The 21,656-nt window shown below is 40.9% G+C and overlaps 2 protein-coding genes across 13 annotated transcripts in view; both read right to left on the bottom strand.

Annotated features, from left to right (window-relative positions):
* Positions 1–2,931: 2,931 nt before the first annotated feature.
* LOC110527974 (fez family zinc finger protein 2-like) lies at positions 2,932–6,367 on the bottom strand. Its single transcript, XM_021609631.2, has 5 exons — positions 6,190–6,367; positions 5,090–5,937; positions 4,542–4,676; positions 4,287–4,419; positions 2,932–3,604 (listed from the first exon to the last, which is right to left on the bottom strand). The coding sequence occupies exons 2-5, from the start codon at positions 5,879–5,881 to the stop codon at positions 3,342–3,344; spliced, it is 1,323 nt and encodes a 440-aa protein (XP_021465306.1). The 5' UTR covers positions 5,882–5,937; positions 6,190–6,367; the 3' UTR covers positions 2,932–3,341.
* An 11,280-nt stretch (positions 6,368–17,647) lies between these two features.
* LOC110528964 (calcium-dependent secretion activator 1) overlaps positions 17,648–21,656 on the bottom strand; it is a 166,227-nt gene continuing 162,218 nt past the window's right edge. For all 12 annotated transcript variants that reach the window (XM_036983470.1, XM_036983471.1, XM_036983472.1 and 9 more), the window contains one exon: positions 17,648–18,356. In XM_036983470.1, the coding sequence (XP_036839365.1) occupies positions 18,183–18,356 (174 nt within the window). In that variant the 3' untranslated portion in view covers positions 17,648–18,182. The remainder of the gene's footprint in view (positions 18,357–21,656) is intronic.

Here is a 21,656-nt window from a genome sequence, read left to right as displayed (position 1 = left end):
GTGACAAGAGCCAATGCTTCATATAACGAGGGGCGTAACCAGCCCGCACGCTCCTTCAGCAGCGAAATAAATTGCTTTCCAAAATGATGGCAAGGGACGGTTTAATTAGAATTTCATTTGGGCTAAATGGGGAAAACTGGTGTAGTTAACATTTGGTGGACTTAATTGGTCCTTTTCTCTCCTCTTAGCCCTTAAAAAACGCTGGAGCTACTTCCGTTAATCTTCAATTTACAATCAATTGAATTGGCCAAACAAAAGTCTGGCTCTTCTTTTCTTCCTGTCTCAGGCGAGCCTTTTGTGGCTTGTAAATGCCTCAATTTTGGGTGATCCTGGTCGTGTAGATGTACTCGATTGTTGACAGTTGATTAATGCGCTCTTGTGTCGGTAATCTCTCGTGCTGCGTTACATGTGCACACGGTAATGAGCTCCGTTGTCAATTAACATGTTTCTAGAACCGAAGCTGGTTGCTCAGATGTTTGAGAGGAAAGTGCAGAGAAAAGGGCAACCCGGCTGCCTTTAGGTTGTTTACTCTCCAGCACTCTTTTCTCCGGCTTTGGACAAGACCGACACTCTTGCGCATAGCCCTGACGCTTTTCTCGACACAAACATTTCTTTTCAGAAACTCGCCCATGCATATTTTCCCAGCTATAGACTATTCCTAACAAAGATGGATGAATGGAGACTGAAATTCAATGTGGCTGAGTTGTAAAAATATACATAAAAAAATAGCCTACAAAACACAAATCAAAGATGGTTTTCTCAGTGGCTTGTAAAAACAAGTTTAATTGGCAACACTTGACATACTGGGTTAACTGTTGATTATTCGGCCTGTCAAACTGAACCCCATAAGGTTGTAGGTGTGGAGTGTGTGGACATGTTCCAGAATGTCCGTGCAGGAGGGGGATGACAACTTGATAGCGTTGCCTAATTATTGTTTAATTGGGCATAACTGACCTCGTGATATCCTAGCTGGTAAGTTTGTGTTGGAATTTGATTATTAACTTTTTCTGAAAAGGCCAAACACCTATCCGCAACTTATTGACTGTAGTCAAATAAAGTGTATTATTTGAGAGTGCTCTGGAATGTTTGTAGAAAAACGACCTAGGCATACGTACAAATAAAAAAATGAGGGAAAATAACTAAAGTTGTTAGGCCTATACTTTTGAGAAAGTTGTTATTCTTTTCATTGCACAATTAAACCCTTTTAAAAACATTTATGATGCAATAAGACGTGGCTTTCTGGAATTTACATTGAAAACTCCATAGCCTAACCTGGAATTACACACAATGTCTGGAAATTACGAAGGCCTGTTCCAATTATGATCAACGCCAACAATTAAGGGTGTGAAATATCAAACAGATATGCCAATCAATCAATTAAATGTATTAATAAAGACCTTTTTACATCAGCAGATATCACAATGTGACTATACAGAAACCCAGTCTAAAACCCCAATGAGCAAGCAATGCAGATGTAGATGCACGGTGGCTAGGGAAAACTCCCTGGAAAGGTAGGAATTTAGGAAGCAACCTATAGAGGAACCAGGCTCTGAGGGGTATCCAGTCTTCTTCTGGCTGTGCTTGGTGGACACTATAAGAGTGAGTACATGACCATTAATTAAGGCAACACCGTTCTTCAAGATTTTCAAACGTTTGTAGATGACTAGCAGGGTCAAATAATAGTACAGGTGGTTATAGAGGGTGCAACAGGTCCGCACCTCAGGAGTACAATGTCAGTTGGCTTTTCATAGCTGAACATTCAGAGTTAGAGACAGTAGAGAGAGGGGGGGCGGGAAACAGCAGGTCAGGGTTCCATAGCCGCAGACATAGCCGCTTACATATTGAACAAGAATGTGAACCTTTAGGCTATATAAAAGTCTTAGTCGATGAGATGTGACAAAACATGTGCATTTACAGTGCATTTAATTTAAAATATCGGGTTGACAATATAAAATAATGGTTTTGGAAAAAACACACTAGTTGTTATATTCTGGTCTTTGGAGCAGCTTGCGTATGAATTACCGGGAACAGAAGGGACCAGAGGTGAACAAGCCATTCAACTGGTAATATTAGCCTTCTAACTGGTCCCTGGGCATGGCGCGTAATTACTAAACGTTCTAATTGGGAGCCCGTGATTTGGGAGCACGCGCCCATCTCTCATCAGAATTTGTGTAGCGCGCAAGGGTAATATTGTTACAGGAGCCGTGTGCAGAATACCTAATCCTTTATTAATGTTGGGCAGATGAGGACAGGGGTGGGTGATGTGGCCAAGTGCTTTATTATTCATATTCTGATGAACACGTCTTGCTCCGAAGCCTCCCCTCGAGGGCGTTTAGATGATTAATGTAATTCGCTTTCAAGAGTCCATGTTATATCTAATAATTTGTGCCATTACACGGAAGTCAAGTGTAGCACCACCAGAATCTTGCCTCTTGTCTGACAAAAAAAATGTTTACACTGAACTCATTCACGTTACAGAATCAATGTATTCTTACCAGTAGGCTAAGACTAGTCTACTTAATGGTGCTAGTAAAACAGTTGCGTGCAAAGCTTTTCTGTGTAGAAAGCAAACATCTGGATATTTGATGAAATGGCCTATATCAGATGTATCACTGTCTTCGCAATTTATTGGTTGGCAATGCAGCTTGATATGGAAGACGTCTGAAATGTTGGCCTATTGAAATATAATAGAAGGCAAGGGTTATCAAATGTCAATACAATTCATATATGTTATAGCCCTTTCCAAATAATTGACTGCCCTAGGGGCCGAAGCCTAACTCATATTATGAATATCTTTCCGCAAACGTTCTCCAAAACATTTGATTTCGGGATACAATTGTATTTCCTACTAATAAATGGCAGCAGTTGAGATGGTTGAACATTCCATGTTACATTTACATTGCAATTTATAAAAATGCGCCCACGGTAAAACACTTTTAAATATTTTATTTTCCTTTTATTTACAATTCGATTTTCACACGTTATGCAATGGGGAAATAAAAACGATGTACTCCTGGGTTGAGCAAAGAGTCCTGATTTCAATCATAAATGTTTAGAACATTAATCCAATCAGGGTCAGATTTACTGCAGTGCAACAGTACAAAATTCACATCCTTATTATTATACTTTTTAAATCGAATAATAAAAAACCTCAAACACAAAATGGTCTTTAATCAGTCTAGTGTCTCAATGTTTTTTATGCTTTATAGTTTTCCGCCTTTTAACAATTTTTGATAAATGAAAACTGTAGAGAGAAAAAATAATAGAAATGTGTACTGGTGTAGTCATAATAAACTGTCAATTGAAGTGTTGAAGGAGACTTTCCAAATCCAATGAAAAACTCAGCTTTCGGGTCCCCTGGAAGAATCGGTCGCTGCAGATATAGGCCTACATGAATTATTGTCATGTAACTTCCGTATGTGTTTTTTTAGGTCAAAGTTTCTGCAGAAGCCTTTCCCGCAGGTCCCGCACGTGAAGGGCTTTTTGTCGTTGTGCGTGTGCATGTGGAAGGTTAGGTTGTAGACCTGATGGAAGGCCTTGTTACAGATGGAACACTTGTACTGTTTCTCTCCGCTGTGCGTCAGCTTGTGGTTCTTGTAATTTCCTGAAATTGAAAAATTCAATGACTAAAAATGAACATCGCGAATAAAATGAACAGCATACACGAAAGGGAAAACATTGAGTTCCTTTTTGTCTCCTCGAGGTCAATAGTTCATCATTAAGTTACTCTCCACAAAGACGCTCCATTCTGCAGCCTTCATTAATCAGCGTTTTGTAAGTCGAAGTCAAGAAGTTGTCAAACTTTGTCAAAATCAAACGCAACAACAACTGAAACCTGTCGGATTATAAACCTGGGAAAGGTCTGTCTCTTGACCCATGGCGAATGTAAGCGCATTGTAGGGAAGAGTTAGTTAGTGTAAAGTGACATGTCCTATTTAGATTGATGCTTCAAGATCATCAGAGGGCTGCATTGGGAATCCATTTTTACCAATAGGCTTCTAAATAATAATGGTGTACCTTTGCCCATTACTTTTGGACCTAATCTTATATCATTGGGTTATAACTGCGACATAAAAAATCACAAGCATCATTACGATTGTCATACAATTACTTACTGTATGCTATTTAATGAATATGTGTCTTGGATATTAATTTCATTCATAATACAGTCTGAAAATCATATGATCGGGAAATTGTTAATATTATGTTCTGGTGTTATATTAATCTCAAAACATAGCCCCCCCCCCCCCCCTATTTTGAAAAAGGTTTTAATAGTGAATAATTACCTTTCTGGTGAAATCCTTTCCCACAGAATTCGCAGACGAATGGTTTGTACCCGGCATGGATTCGTATGTGAGTGTTCAGCGTCGAACTCCTGTTGAACGCCTTCCCACACTGGTTGCATTTATGAGGCTTTTCCTGGAAAATAATTAAGAAATATCCTTATTAGGCTACTTTTTGTAAGCAATCACGATGTAGTTTATAACACAGTCATATATAATTAATGGAGTTATAAACGAGTGAAATATGATATGTCTCACCTGTGTGTGGATGATTTTGTGTCTGCACAATGTACTGGCCTGACGGAATCCTTTCCCGCAAACTTTACACACGAACGGCCTCGCGCCTGTGTGCACTGGCATGTGTCGTGTCAAATTATAATGAGCATTGAACACCTGCAGAAGAAAATAAACAATCTCGTTTTTACTTTTATTGTTTTCATTTGTGAGGTGTTTTGATTATGTGAAATTAACAATTAAGCTTCAATTTAATGTCAAAATAAATAGGGAACATCTATTCTTGCACACATCTGTGTTGTTGTCTGTTCACACTGCTTTGCTTTATCTTGGCCAGGTCGCAGTTGCAAATGAGAACTTGTTCTCAACTAGCCTACCTGGTTAAATAAAGGTGAAATAAATACATATCTAAAATAAGTTAAATAACGAGTAATTGTCTAGGCTTATATGTTCTTGTTTAGAGGAAATGTAAGTGATTTGTAAATCAAATAATAAACTAACTAAACGAAAAATAACAATTGCATCATTATTATTATTTTTTACCATTCTTTTCACTGAATGAAATAATTTACCTTTCCACACACTTCGCAGGTGAAGTTTTTGGGTTTTCCGTCCATTGAGCTGTTGTTGAGCTTGCTGTGCGCTTTCACTCCAGTTTTCTCCGAGCTCTGGTTATGGTTCTCTTTCACTATCTGGTCGAGCTGACCAGGAAGATGCTCCTTGTGTGGGTACTGAGGTGTCGGAAACTTCTCGGCGGAAGCGCTGGCGAGTTTGGCGTTCTCCAGCAATAACAGTTTCTGGTGCGCACTGAGAGAAGCCTGGGCTTGAGAGTTGGCCAGGGCCGAGGAAAACAAGTGTCCGGTTAGCAGCTCAGACTGGTGATAAGCAGAGTCCAGGTAGTTGAAATAGTAAAAAGAGCCGTTGGTGGGCATCGCCACCGCCTGATGGATGACCTGGGGTTTAATCACCCTGCTTCCCGGTAATAAAGACTGCTTCAACCCCGAGTCCGTTTTGTAACACATCCCGCAGTTGGCTTTGCACATCGCTGCAGAAGTGCATAATGTTCCTCTGAAATTAGCTTTCCAAAATTCGGAGTAGTTCATCAGCGCCTTGGCTTGTAAGTCATAGCTAAAAGGTTGCAAGGGGATCATGCACGGTATAGGTGAGCAGAGCCCGAGCATCTTCTTTCCCCCTGAAGACTCCACAGCTCGCCGCTCATCCAAATTGCCTTTCGGTTCCGAGGTCTTGGACATGATCCGGTCAATCGAGAAGGCCAGCGGCTTTGGAGCGGCAGACGCTCCACTTCTACCGCTGTCGTGTCGTGGGCAAGACATCACGGTTCCAAATGGGAGATAACTTGCCATGTTGTGTACCGAACTTGTTGTGAGGAGCAGCCGACCAGCCGCCCTGTCCTCGCCTCCTGATTTCCAGAAAAGACCGGACACACATCAGTTTAATAAGCACCTTGGTATTACAATGTCACTCATTTGCATTCAAATGGCCATCCCTGGAACAATAGCGTCCAGGGGTACCAGATTAATGCTCATTAACTAGTACACACAAAATTAACAGGACATTACAGAGCTCGTTAGGGAAAAGAAAAAGACAAAAAACAGTGCGTTCATTCCTATTCAGCACCTCTGAGAATCTGATAGTCAATGTTGAAGTTTACCTTTTAGTAAAGCAACGGCAGATGTAGCCTATTCGGAGATAGCAGCGTGACTGCTCTGTCACATTTTGGAAGCGGACTTCCTCATCAGCGCGAGATCACTGTCTTTTGCATTTGGCTGACGTCACATGAACTAGCTGGTATTAGGGTGACAAGGAAACGCCACCACCAGGCCTGTCCCTTCTCCCGCGGCCCACTTATATACTGCCATGGGGTGGTATATACATGACATTTATTACAGATTATTATTTATGTCTCCATCCTCAAATCCTCCACCAGCCATTCTCTAATCGAATAACTATGATGTATTCCTTTCTAGAAAAAAAAAGATGAGCTCCATTTGATAATAATAATTTTAATGTGTTTGTTGTTATTTGTTGGCTACACATTATTATTATTAGTGATGGTATTATTATTATTTGTTTGTAGTTCTTATTGTTGTTGTTATTGCGTAACAACACTCAATTAGGCCTACTGTTTTTAGGAAATAGGCTACTAATCCAATTTTATTCGATTTATCTCAGGCTACCATGTTTTGAATGGGAATATCTGCAACTATTAGGCTACACAGTGAATTAGACCATACAACTAATTTCCAGATTTTATGCTTCTGACTATGTTAAAATTCACAATTTAAGATAACTATTATTCAGACTCAGAGGTTGTTTAACTTGATTAACAATTTGGGTCCTCCGGTTTGACCAGTCTCAATTTTCATTGCGAGTTGCTAATCCTTGGAGATGGAATAGCTTTTTCATGCTGGTTTATAGGCTACTTACTATTTGTATAATTGAGAAGGTCCAATTTTCACCTGTTTAAGGAGCAGATTGCAAGAGCAGAACCTCCCTCCGATCCTATTAAACGTTTTTCCTCCTTCACTTATTCAGAAGAACCAATTTTCCAGAGCGATTCAGAGCTCAGCTCCGAAAAAAACAGCTCTTTCACTTTTAGCTACTAAAGCACTGCGTGGAACCTGGTTTTGTGTTTTTCTGAAATAAAGGGAAGGATTAAAGGGGGAAGAAAGGATTTAGCCTGGCCAGAGGTAGACCGAAAAATGAAAAGAGCTCTTTTTAAACCAGCACAAAAAGTTTGCTGGAATCCGGAGTTTTATGTGCTTGCTACAATGACCAGTCACCCTCGAGTCATTGTTCATAAGGACCAGCTTGAATTCATTTGTTTGCAGACGATTTCACCTGAGACTCACAACAAATTATTACAAAAAGAGATTCCAAAAGAACTTTGCAAGTTCACACACACAAGAACTGCGTTTCTTTATTATTGGTTTGTAAACGCTTTATTGATGTTGCTTATTCAACCATTTCGACCATGCCATTTTCAAGTTCTCTCTTACCCTTTGGAATGTAATAATTCGAGTGTGGATAAGTTAATGTGGATGTCCTTGAGATAATAAGACTCAAGGAGATGTTAGTCTTTCTTGGGGGAATTAATGGAAAATGTGAACTGAGATCTACTGCTTTTATGTCGACTTTATTTCACAGTTTAAATTGAGGGACAAAAACGTGTTTAAGTTAGGATACTGACCCGTTCATTTCTCTGCTCTTTTTGTTTGTGATTGTCTTAACGAAAATTCCCTAGGCTAATAAGTGGGCCTGACATTACACATGTACAATATATCGATAAAATATGCCATAGGCTAACATTTCCACTGCAGTCTGTTTTTACTGATGGCAGAAAAAGGTGTGTAGGCCTGCGTAACCAAGTCACGAAGTGACACACCTGAAACTTTAGCGCGGAAAGGTTTAAATGAGTGCCAGTAGGCCTAATTCCACTTATATGTAAATGGTGCAACTCTAATTTCAGTTTATTCAGGCACAATTACCGGCTCGTCCACACAATTAACATTGATCCTATTGCTGTAACCCCGACCCACTATTTGGGATTAACATGTTCAGCAATTAGCTCAGGCATCGATTTAAAGTAGAATCTAGCCTTCTATAAGTCAATGTATATAATGTATTTTTTATTCAATAACTGTAACGTTTATCAAGGATATACTCATATTTAAAGTAGACAGACTATTAGTTCACAATTATAAGCATAATATTGAAAAGATAAGGTAGGCCCAATTATGAATATCTTTCAAACCTATTGGCTTCTTTTATTGTGTCTGCAGTTTAAACACACACAGAACCTTACTGCCATTCTCTCCTCTTGGTATTAGCTTCAGTGACAGACAGTGGGGGGAAAGAGATGAGAACACCTTGGTCCTGCTGTCTCTGCAGGAAGAGAAGTTTCCGAGGTGACCTGTCACTGAGAGTTGGCCCTGATGCCACAAGTGTCCAGAGAGACCATGTCAGCATGGTTCAGTGTTGCTCACAGAATGTGTGATGTATGTTTGTGTGTGGGTGCGAGCATGTGTGTGTGTGAGCATGTGTGTGCATGCTCATGTGTATGTGTGTGTGTGCATGTGTGTGCATGCTCATGTGTATGTGTGCGTGTGTGCATGTGTGTGCCTGCGTGTGTGTGTGTGCAATGTAATACCAATTTAGGGTTAGAGTTGGGGTTGGATTGATATTCCAATGTCCCTACAGCTGTAATACTAACCACATATTTAAAAATAACCCTAGCCCTAACCTTAACCCTAATCTTATGGTGGACATCAGACATTATACAGACACCGAAACCCACACGCACCCACCCACCCACCCAAAATGTGGCACAAAATGTATCAAACACACCTTTCCCGAGCATTTACCTAACCCAACCCTAACCTGGACATCAGATTTAGGAAGTTTTAAGAACTCAGACTGGTCTTAAGCCAGCATCCTCGTACCATTAGGCCTATGCTAACCGATAAAATAAAAAAAAATCATACAACTATAGAAAGTGTTAATGCAACACCACAACAAATTGAGTCTGTCATTGGCTCAACATTTTAAGTCTCCCAGGTACCCACCTGCTGATCGGCAGTGGTGACCACACTCTCCATTAGGGGTGACACAGAGGATGAAAACTTCCACCACGGTCTTAGTGTAAGGAAAGGGAACCACAGGGAAGTACCCATGAGCAGAACTTGTCAGTGAGCTTGTGCACCTTGCTTCATTAGGGCTATGTTTGCCGATGTGTTACATCAGAGAGTCATATGACCAGCATGTCACCTAACAGCATGTACTGTGGTCACATTATGGTAATGACATGTTTAATCTCAAAGGACTATTTATATTTTCAGAATGAGACAGGGCCACGTAAAAGGGTCATACACTGGGATGGGCCACACATTCTTTTGAACCACTGTCCCGGCTCATGTAAAGGAAAATGTAATCAGCATACCAGCCATCACGGTCTTGAAATGTCTTAGGTTAAGAAACATAGTTGAGACACAGAGACTTGTTGAAGACATCTTAACTCATCAGGAGATATGTTTTCCCAGACTTAAGATGTCTCAAGATGTCTTCACAAATATGTCTTAAGACGTGCCAAACCATGGTGATGGCATGGTTAATATCTGCTTTGTTCTTTTATATAAAAGTGCTCAGAGGAAAACCAAGTGTCTTGGGAAAAGTTTGCAGAGGAAATGCCAACGAAGAGGAAAACATTGTCTGTCAAAGCGATGCAGCGTTCCTGTGCTACGGACTGGCTTTTTTAATGTATTCCTAAGTGAGTCTTTTTGTCAGCCAGTGTTTGTGTCCTGAAGGCCTCCTGAGTTCCTCTAGCCTGTCAGACCTCCTGCCCCTCACCTGCTCCTCAACACGACCACCATGCGGCCTGTCTGTTTGCCTCTCTTCATCTACAGAACACTCCAACACGCACGCGCGCACACACACACACACGCACACACATTCTCTATTTGTCACACACATTCAGCGTGCCCTATTCAAAATACGTAAGGCAGCCTTTTAGCCCACATTTCTCTCCCCCCACCTTCGTTACTTCTTTTGTCACATTTGTCATTGGTGCCACTTTTACTCTGTGCCTTTTAAAGTCCCCCACCTCCGTCCCCCATCCTTCTATTTTTCTGACCCCTTATCCAAGTGCAGGAGGTTCTCCATACTGTTAGTTCTGAATAGCCCATAGCTTTTCAAAGCACGGGGCAGCCTTGCCTTTGATGCTTAGAGCAGGGGAGTGAATGGCAGAGCAGGACAATGGTGAGGAGGCCTGAGAGAACAGAGCATGTATGGCCACCTGAGAGGCCTTGGTTTGCCCTGCTGGCTGCCGCCCACTCTGCACAGACCCCATGTGTCTGCCAAAATTAAAGTGATCGACAGCAGGTTGAAGGGAGCGTCCCCTCCGGGCCAGCTCTGAGTCCAGTAGAGCCATGCAAGGCCCAGGTCTACCCAAGCCTGACTCAGGCCAGCCAATGCCTACCCAGGCCCATCACCAGCACTGAAGAGGACATCGGAGCAGCGTTGCATGAGGGCTTATCTGCATTAGCATTTTTGACTGTAGGCTAGAGGACAGGTGCATTGGAATATATATATTTTTAATTTCACCTTTATTTAACCAGGTAGGCTAGTTGAGAACAAGTTCTCATTTGCAACTGAGACCTGGCCAAGATAAAGCAAAGCAGTTCGACACATACAACAACACAGAGTTACACATGGAATAAACAAACATACAATAATTAATACAGTAGGAAAATCTATATACAGCATGTGCAAAGAAGGTAGGATAAGAGACCTAAGGTAATAAATAGGCCATGGTGGCAAAGTAATTACAACATAGCAATTTAAACACTGGGATGGTAGGATGTGCAGAGGATGAATGTGCACGTTGAGATACTGGGGTGCAAAGGAGCAAGATAAATAAATAAATACAGTATGGCGATGAGGTAGATTGGATGCGCTATTCACAGATGAGCTATGTACAGGCGCTCTGAAAGCTGGTGATTAAAGCTAATGAGGGAGGTAAAAGTCTCCAGCTTCAGAGATTTTTGCAATTCGTTCCAGTCATTGGCAGCACAGAACTGGAAGGAAAGGCGGCCAAAGGAAGAATTGGCTTTGGGGGTGACCAGTGAGATATACCTGCTGGAGCGCGTACTATGGGTGGGTGTTGCTATGGTGACCAGTAAGCTGAGATAAGGCGGGGCTTTACCTAGCAGAGACTTGTAGATGACCTGGAGCCAGTGGGTTTGGCGACGAGTATGTAGTGAGGGCCAGACAACGAGAGCATAGAGAACGCAGTGGTGGGTAGTGAATGGGGCTTTGGTGACAAAACGGATGTTACTGTAATAGACTGCATCCAATTAGTTGAGTAGAGTGTTGGAGGCTATCCTTTAAATGACATCGCCGAAGTAAAGGATCGGTAGGATGGTCAGTTTTACGAGGGCATGTTTGGCAGCATGAGTGAAGGATCCTTTGTTGCGAAATAGGAAGCCAATTCTAGATTTAAGTTTGGATTGGAGATGTTTAATGTAAGTCTGGAAGGAGAGTTTACAGTCTAACCAGACACCTAGGTATTTGTAGTTGTCCACATATTCTAAGTCAGAACCGTCCAGAGTAGTGATGCTGGACAGGCGGGCAGGTGCGGGAAGCAATCGGTTGAAGAGCATGCATTTAGTTTTACTTGCATTTAAGAGCAGTTGGAGGCCATGGAAGGAGAGTTATATGGCATTGAAGCTCATCTGGAGGTTAGTTAACACAGTGTCCAACGAACGGCCAGAGGTATACAGAATGGTGTCGTCTGCGTAGAGGTGGATCAAAAAATTACCAGCAGCAAGAGCGACATCATTGATGTATACAGAGAAGAGAGTCGGCCCAAGAATTTAACCCTGTGGCACCCCCATAGACACTGCCAGAGGTCTGGACAACAGGCCCTCCGATTTGACATACTGAACTCTATCGGAGATGTAGTTGGTGAACCAAGCGAGGCAATCATTTGAGAAACCAAGGCTGTTGAGTCTCCCAATAAGAATGTTGTGATTGACAGAGTCGAAAGCCTTAGCCAGGTCGATGAATACGGCTGCACAGTAATGTCTCTTATCGATGGCGGTTATGATTTCATTTAGGATCTTGAGCGTGGCTGAGGTGCACCCATGACCAACTCTGAAACCAGATTGCATAGCGGAGAAGGTACGGTGAGATTAGAAATGGTCGGTAATCTGTTTGTTAACTTGGCTTTCAAAGACCTTAGAAAGGCAGGGTAGAATAGATATAGGTCTGTAGCAGTTTGGGTCTAGAGTGTCTCCCCCTTTGAAGAGGGGGATGACCACGCCAGCTTTCCAATCTATGGGAATCTCAGACAATATGAAAGAGAGGTTGAACAGGCTAGTAATTGGGGTTGCAACATTTTCGGCACATCATTTTAGAAAGAGAGGGTCCAAATGGTCTAGCCCGGCTGATTTGTAGGGGTCAAGATTTTGCAGGTCTTTCAGAACATCAGCAATCTGGATTTGGGTGAAGGAGAAGTGGGGAAGGTTTGGGTGCGTTGCTGTGGGGAGTGCAGGGCTGTTGACCGGGGTAGGGGTAGCCAGGTGGAAAGCATGGCCAGCTGTAGAAAAATGCTTATTGAAATTCTCAATTATTGTGGATTTATTGGCTGTGACAGTGTTTCCTAGCCTCAGTGCAGTGGGCAGCTGGGAGGAGGTGCTCTTATTCTCCATGGACTTTATAGTCTCACAGAACTTTTTTGAGTTTGTACTACAGGATGCAAATTTCTGTTTGAAAAAGCTAGCCTTAGCCTTCCTAACTGCCTGTGTATATTGGTTCCTAACTTCCCTGAAAAGCTGCATATCACGGGGGCTATTCGATGCTAATGCAGAATGCCACAGGATGTTTTTGTGAGTGAAACAAGAGCTATATCTTTTCCTGGTTCAATTTTTTTTGAATGTAGCATACTTATTTAAGATGGTGAGGAAGGCACTTTTAAAGAATAACCAGGCATCCTCTACTGACGGGATAAGGTCTTTGTCATTCCAGGATACCCCGGCCAGGTCGATTAGAAAGGCCTGTTTGCTGAAGTGTTTTAGGGAGCGTTTGACAGTGATGAGGGGTGGTCGTTTGACCACAGACCCATTACGGATGCAGGCAATGAGGCAGCATCGCAGTGCTAAATTGTGCCACTAGAGATCCTGGTTTGAGTCCAGGCTCTGTCGGAGCTGGCTGCGACTGGGAGACCCATGGGGCGGCGCACAACTGGCCCAGCGTCGTCCGCGTTAGGTATGGGTTTGGCCGGCAGGGTTGTTCTTGTCCACTAGCGACTCCTGTGGTGGGTCGGGCACACTGACACGGTTGCCAGGTGTACGGTTTTTCCTCTGACACATGAGTGCGGCTGGCTTCTGGGTTAAGTGGGCATTGTGTCAAGAAGCAGTGCGGCTTGGTTGGGTTGTGTTTCGGAGGATGCACGGCTCTCAACCTTCGCCTCTCCCCAGTCCATACGGGAGTTGCAGCGATGGGACAATACTGTAACTACCAATTGGATACCATTAAATTGGGGAGAAAAATATATAAAAATAAAATGAGCTATGAAATAAAAATGTGTCTATCAAGTGATTAAATTTTAACAACAGTGGGATTGGCAGCCCCAGTTCCTCACTGTGATCCTGTTGATCCCCATATGGGCTTACTGTATGATCAGACAGGAAGAACATCTCTTTGTAATACGCTGTGCTGATGTCTTGACTGAACATTGTGTGAGATTGCTTTAAACTGTAAGCTACTCTTTTCATGGAAAAAATATACAAAATTAATCAGTGGGGTTGTTTTCCCTTCTTAAGGCTCAGATAAGAAGGTTATGGAGAGGTAGTAAAACATAAGAGGCTTTGCTACAGCCTTTATTAAACGGATATGACATCTACCTGCTCTGTTAAATAACAGGCAATTCCAACACTTCTGACACGCAAATTAACAAAAATACCTCCCCCAAAAAACAGAAGCTGTTCTGAACAAACGTTTGAATGCAGCAGCCCATTTATTTTTGTGTGGGTATATATAACAAATTGCTTGCTTAAATTAAAGTGTGAAGACCAATGGATTTGGTAGCCCAATTGTTTATATTAAGGTCGTTAACTTTTTCCTCTTACAATGTCCTTGTTGTTGTTATTATCCTGCGATGTCATGTCTGAGGGAACATGCTGGGTCTGATATGGGGGCCTCAACTGTCAGGACACCCCATTGCTTGTGCTCCAACCTGGTCTCAGAGCATTTCATATTATTTTGAACATAAATCTGAGACACTCCATTTAGGATATGTTACACTTCGTATGGTATGTATTCATTTGTCAATGTCCATCATCCATTTCGTATGATATGTTACTAATTGCAATTCGTACAATATGTTAAGAATTTGGAAAACATACAATATGTTACAAATTCAAATGTGTTATGGCTAATATTAGCTAGGTGGCTAATGTGAACGTTAGCTAGCTGGCTAATGTTAGCTAGGCTAGGAGTCAGGGTTAGGGGATAGGATTAAACTTAAGGTTAGGAGTTAAGTTAAAGACTTAAGGTTAGGGTTAGGGGAAGGTAGTAAGTAGTTGCAAAGTTGTTAATTATCTCGAATGCTAAAGTTGTCTGTGATGAGATTCATGGTTCGGGCTAGGTCCCTTAGTTCAAGTGAAAATCTTAACGCTGCAGCATACAATGATATTGTGCACAATTCCAACTTTGTGGCAACAGTGCTCTTGTGGCTGAATTGAAGCAAGTCCCCGCAGCAATGTTCTAACATCTAGTGGAAAGCCTTCCCAGAAGAGTGGAGGCTGTTATAGCAGCAAAGGGGAACCAACTACATATTAATGTCCATGATTTTGAAATGAGATGTTCGATGAGCAGGTGTCCATGTACTTTTGGTCATGTATTGTATTTAAACGCCAGCCCTTGTAACCCCTCATCTCCCCCTCCTCCTGTCACAGTGGTGTGCTATGAAAAGAGTCTGAGATTAGTGTGTTGGATTAAAGCTTTACTCATCTTGAGAGTTTATAATACAGTCCAGAAGGAGATTGGAAGAATGGCCAAAGATGATATACACTTTGGCAGATCTCTTCCACCAGATTAAAAAAAAAGAAAAATTAGGGACAAGATGACAGATATCAGGGAGATTATATATAATAAAGTCACGAATTAAAAGAAGACCGCATATTTTTAATTATGTCATAGAAGAAGGGCAAACAACAAATCCTTCTTAGAAGAATTGAGAAAAACAAGATTTATCCCCAGTATTGTGGGAATGGGGTGATCCAAAACAACAACAAAAACAATCTTGTGTCTCATTCGAGAACAAGGCTATGATTTGGTTGAAGAGTGACAACATAGTTTGTCATTTTGGAGAACTGACAGTAGGAATTCATTGTACTGTACATTCAATACTTACATTATAACAAGTATGTATAGCTGCTATACTTTTTGCTAATCCTTATACTCTAATAGCTATGTGTAAGGTTTCAGTTCAGCCTTCCACATTCTGACATACACATTCTGAGATTGATCCAGAATGTGGATTAGAAATGATAAAGTCCTGGTGAATCAGGAATTTATGAGAAGCAGGGGTGTTTTATGGTATTTTGTATTCTCCTAGTGCAATGATTATCGTCTCTGATTACTTTTCATATCAAGTGCTAGGGGGAAATTTGAGGAATGAAGAGCTGTGCCATTGAGCAAATCAGACTTCTCATCCCTGCAGCCATTGTGGTTAAACTCAAGACACTATTTCACCAGCTCATACTTGTGGGGGGCGTAGGGCACAGTCAGACAAACGAGAGAGGCTCTAAGCGATAATGTTCTCCCTGGGACTTGATTTCTGACCTAATTGTGGGAGCGTAGGCTACGTTTCTATGGACGCCCATCTCGCCTGCTACCTGATATAGGAATAATCGACAGCAAATGCCAAAATGCTCTAGCTCAACATCCAATCTAGAATATGAGGGTCCTCTGGATATTATACATTTAATCAGCACATAAATCCAGGCGTGATACAACAATTTTGTGAGGGAGAGGACAGCGAGATGGATTAATAGGCCTGGAGATTTACGCAGGCACGATCTGTGCTGCTTTGGTTTCTAAGCTTCAATCAGGTTTTAAAATGAGAATGATAATGGTATTCAAATAAAACATTCTCAATTGACCATCACAGCAAGAACTGGCCCAAGTCTCAACACTGGAGCACGCAGCCTGGTCTCATAGACTAAACGTAACATAGTAAAGTACATTCGGGACACTCAAAAGAGTATTATATTTTACGTTTGGAATGGTTACATAAGACAGAAGGTTATTTAAGGCAAAAACGAAAGTTGGGTGGTTGATGGGGTGTGCGTATAACGCAAATGTTTATTTTATTTATTAAATTCACTCCCTGTACTTGCTTCCCGTTTATTAACTGCCAATGTTTGTCTATGGAGATTGCATGGCGGTGTGCTCAATTTATACACCTGTCAGCAACGAATGTGGCTGAAATAGCCAAATCCACTAATTTGAAGCGGTGTCCACATACCTATATAGTGTATGTATTGTGCATTCAGGTTCAATTTGAGTTTGTTTTTCTTAAAAATGTATCACAACATAACACTAACTCTTTACACTAATTTCTATGGGCAGATTACTTCTAGGAAATGTAACTAAAATGAATATGACTTCCAGGGGGATATACTCCAAAGCAGGATCAAGGAGTTGGCTAGCTAACTTTCCTAAATATTCAGAAATATATATTTTTCTTCCTGAAAGTGTGAAATGGGCATTGTCTAAATGACTCCCGAACCAAAAACACATACTGTATCTACGTTTAGCTTTCTTAATGAAGCAACATCTATAGTTATTTCTGGTTGTTTATCAAACTTAGCTGGCTAACTAATTGATCCTACTTTCTAGTATACCCATCAGGACTGTACAAGACAACAACAATAACAATTAAATGAATAAAAAAAAGCAGTATGTTTGTACAGATACTTTTATTTTCACTTTGTGGGCCCCAGTTCTATAGGCTCCCATAAGGCAGAAGCAAAATTACTCCACCAGTAACTGCACACTGAGAACAAACACACTTCTGGAGAGAAGAGGATACCTGGGACATTCAGTAACTTTACACTGAGAACAAACACACTTCTGGAGAGAAGAGGATACCTGGGACATTCAGTAACTGCACACAGGGCAATGTACAGTATGTGTATATACAAAACAACATCAGCGGCAGAGGAAATACTGGCAGACACAGTAAAGATATAAAAGTGTGGACACACATAATCAACTGGAATGGTGGAAGTATAGGGGACACAGAAGAAAGTCTCTTTTCCCTTTGTGATTGAATATCTTTGTGCTAATTGCTATTATAACTCAAATATAACATATTTAAAAAAAAATGTATGTTTTAAAAAACATAAATTATCAATAAATACATGAACAAGATATAACAATGAAACAATGAAAATATTGCATTTCTAAAACAACTCATAATTTTAAAAAAAATGTGGCTAAATGTTTTGCCAGTGAGGGAAAATGTTGTAGTATTGAGTATTGAATTGAGTCAACAAAGTAAATTCTACATTGATGTTAAGAGACGAGAGAGAATGGATAGCTACTTTTTATAATATATTGTAATCTAGATACAAACAGGTTGCCTGGCTGTCTGTAGTTTGGTTCCCTTTAGGCAGTAGACATACGCTCTGAGAGGAATGAGAACAATAGGTGATGTTACTCTCCTCCTCACAATGATGTACCATTACTGTATTCACAGTACGTTAGCAAAGCGCCTCAACAGGTTTGCATTCAACAGGTACACACCAAGCATTATCCCTAATCATGGTACTCAACATCGCATACATGGCTCTCCATATTGCTTAGGAACATTCAAGAGTGAATGCTAGGCAAATGTTCACTTTTTTTTTTGTAAAACACCTATACTTTTTTAGTTCAACACATAAATATATATATTTTATAATTATAATAACTAATATAATTATAATTTATGTATTTGGTTACTAATTTGTATTGTTGTTCCTTTGTGGGTATTTCTATCTATCTGACAGTGGAAAATAATAACCCTATAAGATTGGTCCAGTGGTTAACAAAGTTGGTACATGCATTGATTCACAGGCTCCATCCGGTGATGTTGATCTAGTCATCATCGTCGTCTTCATCACTGTCCTTCATGGATATGCCCGACATCCCTCCTTCCCTCACCGACGCCGTGGCCTCCTCCAGGGTCAGTCTGTTCCGCACCGTGTCATACATCTTACTGTTTAGTGTGGAGTCCAGGACGCCCTGCAGCCGGAAGTCGCGGTACTTTTTCTGGAACAAGAGAGTAGAGAGGGTCAAGGTTGGGACTAGCACACAGACGAAACATTCTCAGTCAGTTGCTAAGGCAAGAGAGGACATGAAGCCAGGAATGCACTGCAATGTTTGGGTGAGTCTCGACTGTTTAGAGTGGCCTCCTCTCCTTGTCTCCTTTCCTCTATCTTAATCATTAAATAATTTAATTAGTGACAACAATTTCCCAGGCATCACATTGCTTTCACCTAGCATGTGTTTTTTAGATCAGGAAACATGTAGGAGTGGACAAACGGAGAAGAGGACACTTAACGGTTCACAATATTTGACACATTTAGCAAATTATCCACGTGTAGCATGTTCCCCAAAGAGACATCCCCACAAACAGGGGTTGTCTTAAGGACATTCAGCAACGTTCCCATTAGGTCCCTTAAAGGGGTTTTGGAGAGATGTTATCCACGGGACATTCAATGACGACAAGGAGCCATTTCATGATGGTCAAGGGGAAGTCCCATGATGCTCCCAGGGGAACGTTCTCTGCGGGACCTTTGTGAATTACCCTTTAAGTTCCCAGGACTTCACTGAGAACCATGTCAGGACCTTTTTAGGCCATTCTCAGGACTTTTATTTGATGTAGATGGTCCAAAGGGAAGGTTCTTTGAGGGACCTTTGTGTAGTTCCCTGTAAGTCCCTAGGATGTCACTGAGAACCATGTCACAACATTTTAAGGACAATCTCAGGACTTTAATTTTACTTGTCCTTAGGACGTCGCATGACGTCTCTGAGGTACCTTTGTCTAGTTCCCTGGACGTCACTGAGGACCATGTCAGGACCATTTTAGGACGTTGTGTTTTTTTGTCACATGATGGTCCCAGGTCTCTGAAACCATTATAAGTAAAGTAATTAAATTATATGGGGTTTTTAAGGTAAGTGGTACGCTGTTGAGCTAAAATAGTGTAAAAATCTTTAATTAACAACAATATGATTACATTTGACATGATCACTTAGTCCTGACAAAATGACCCCACCTGGGATTTGAACTCAGAACCTCTGGATTTGGGGTATGCTGATAGTAACGTCAAATGAATATAATTATTAGACGACTGGGTCAAAACATGAGAAAATAACTAACAACCAGCCGCTTGGGTAGCAACTTCATAATGCAAAAACAAATGTACTTGTTTTTTACTTAACCTTTAATTAATTAGGCAAGTCAGTTAAGATCAATTTCTTATTTACAATGACGGCCTTCCTGGCCAAACCCTAACGACGCTGGGCCAATTGTGCACCGCCCTATGGGACTCCCAATCACGGCCGGTTGTGATACAGCCTGGAATTGAATCAGGGTCAGTAGTGATGCCTCTAACACTGAGGTGCAGTGCCTTAGACTGATGAGCCACTCGGGAGCCCCAGCAGCCATGACTCATTAAAATAATATTTAATATGCAGAAATGTCATTAATATTTTTTAGAAATATGTTGGCAAACTATTTATTCGCCTTGGGCCTCAGAACAGCCCTTGGAGGGAGTTGTCACATGATAATTCCTGGGTTATCAGGCATCATTGCTTAAATAATGCACGCTCTAGTATGCCCTTCAAGCCAATCAGAAACGAGTATTCAACAATGCCATGGTATAATTACCTATAATATACAGTGGCAAGAAAAAGTATGTGAATCCTTTGGAATTACCTGGATTTCTGCATAAATGAGTCATACAATTTGATCTGAACTTCCTCTTAGTCACACCAGTAGACAAACAGTATGCTTAAACTAATAACACACAACTTATTTTTATTTTTATTGCCTATATTGTATATTGTACATCATTTAAACATAACTTCTCCAAAAGCTAATTGGACTCAGGAGTCAGCTAACCTGGAGTCCAAATCAATGAGATGAGATTGGAGATGTTGGTTAAAGCTGCCCTGTCCTATTAAAACACTCACAAAATGTATGTTTTTTTATTCACAAGCAGTATTGCCTAATGTGAACCATGCCTCAAACAAATGAGATCTCAGATGACCTAAGATTAAGAATTGTTGACTTGCATAAAGCTGGAAAGGGTTACAACAGTATCTCTAAAAGCCGTGATGTTCATCAGTCCACAGTAAGACAAACTGTCTATAAATGGAGAAAGTTCAGCACTGTTGCTACTCTCCATAGGAGTGGCCGTCCTGCAAAGATGACTGCAAGAGCACAGTGCAGAATGCTCAATGAGGTTAATTAAGAAGAATCCTAGTGTCAGCTAACATCTCGGTCTATGATACGTAAAACACTAAACAAGAATGGTGTTCATGGAAGGACACCACAGAAGTAGCCACTGCTGTCCAAAAAAACAACATTGCTGCACGTCTGAAGTTCACAAAAGACCACCTGGATTTTCCATAGCACTTCTGGCAAAATATTCTGTGGACAGATTAAACTAAAGTTGAGTTGTTTGGAAGGAACACACAACACCATGTGTGAAAAAAAGGCACAGCACACCAACATCAAAACCTCATCCTAACTGTAAAGTATGGTGGAGGGAGCGTCATGGTTTGGGGCTGCTTTGCTGCCTCAGTCAGTGTTGCAAACTAATTTTCAGAGGAAGTTGCTAGTGGCAGGTCGATTTGTTGCTAAATGACGCTGTGATGTCATTGCGTGATGACGTAATAATGTAAAACTGCGTCATTACGAAGAATACACAATGACGTTACTCAAATTGATATAAACACAACTCATTTTATATGATCAGATATTTTACATTTTTAAACACAACACATTAAATTTCTGAACAATTACACACTACACATTATTGAACAATTCAATTGTATTTATTTTCTTTTTAACTAGTAAACCTACACATTCTGAACAATTATAGTTTTAGGCAGTGTATTGGTAGTTAACATACTACCTAACTGATCAACAATTATAGGCACAAGCTAATAACAAGGTATACAGTTGAAGTCGAAAGTTTACATACACTTAGGTTGGAGTCATTAAAACTCGTTCTTCAACCACTTCACAAAGTTCTTCTTAACAGACTATAGTTTTGGCAAGTCGGTTAGGACATCTACTTTGTACACAAGTAATTTCATCTTCACAAGTAATTTTTCCAACAGTTGTTGACAGACAGATTATTTCACTGTATCACAATTCCAGTGGGTCAGAAGTTTACATACACTAAGATGACTGTGCCTTTAAACAGCTTGGAAAATTCCAGAAAATTATGTCATGGCTTTAGAAGCTTCTGAAAAGCTAATTGACATCATTTGAGTCAATTGGAAGTGTACCCGTGGATGTATTTAAAGGCCTACCTTCAAACTCAGTGCCTCTTTGCT

Source organism: Oncorhynchus mykiss, chromosome 7 (genome assembly GCF_013265735.2).
Source record: "Oncorhynchus mykiss isolate Arlee chromosome 7, USDA_OmykA_1.1, whole genome shotgun sequence".
NCBI classification, from domain to species: domain Eukaryota; kingdom Metazoa; phylum Chordata; class Actinopteri; order Salmoniformes; family Salmonidae; genus Oncorhynchus; species Oncorhynchus mykiss.
The sequence above is the reverse complement of the archived record's forward strand: the minus strand, read 5'-3'. Positions and strand labels throughout refer to the sequence as shown.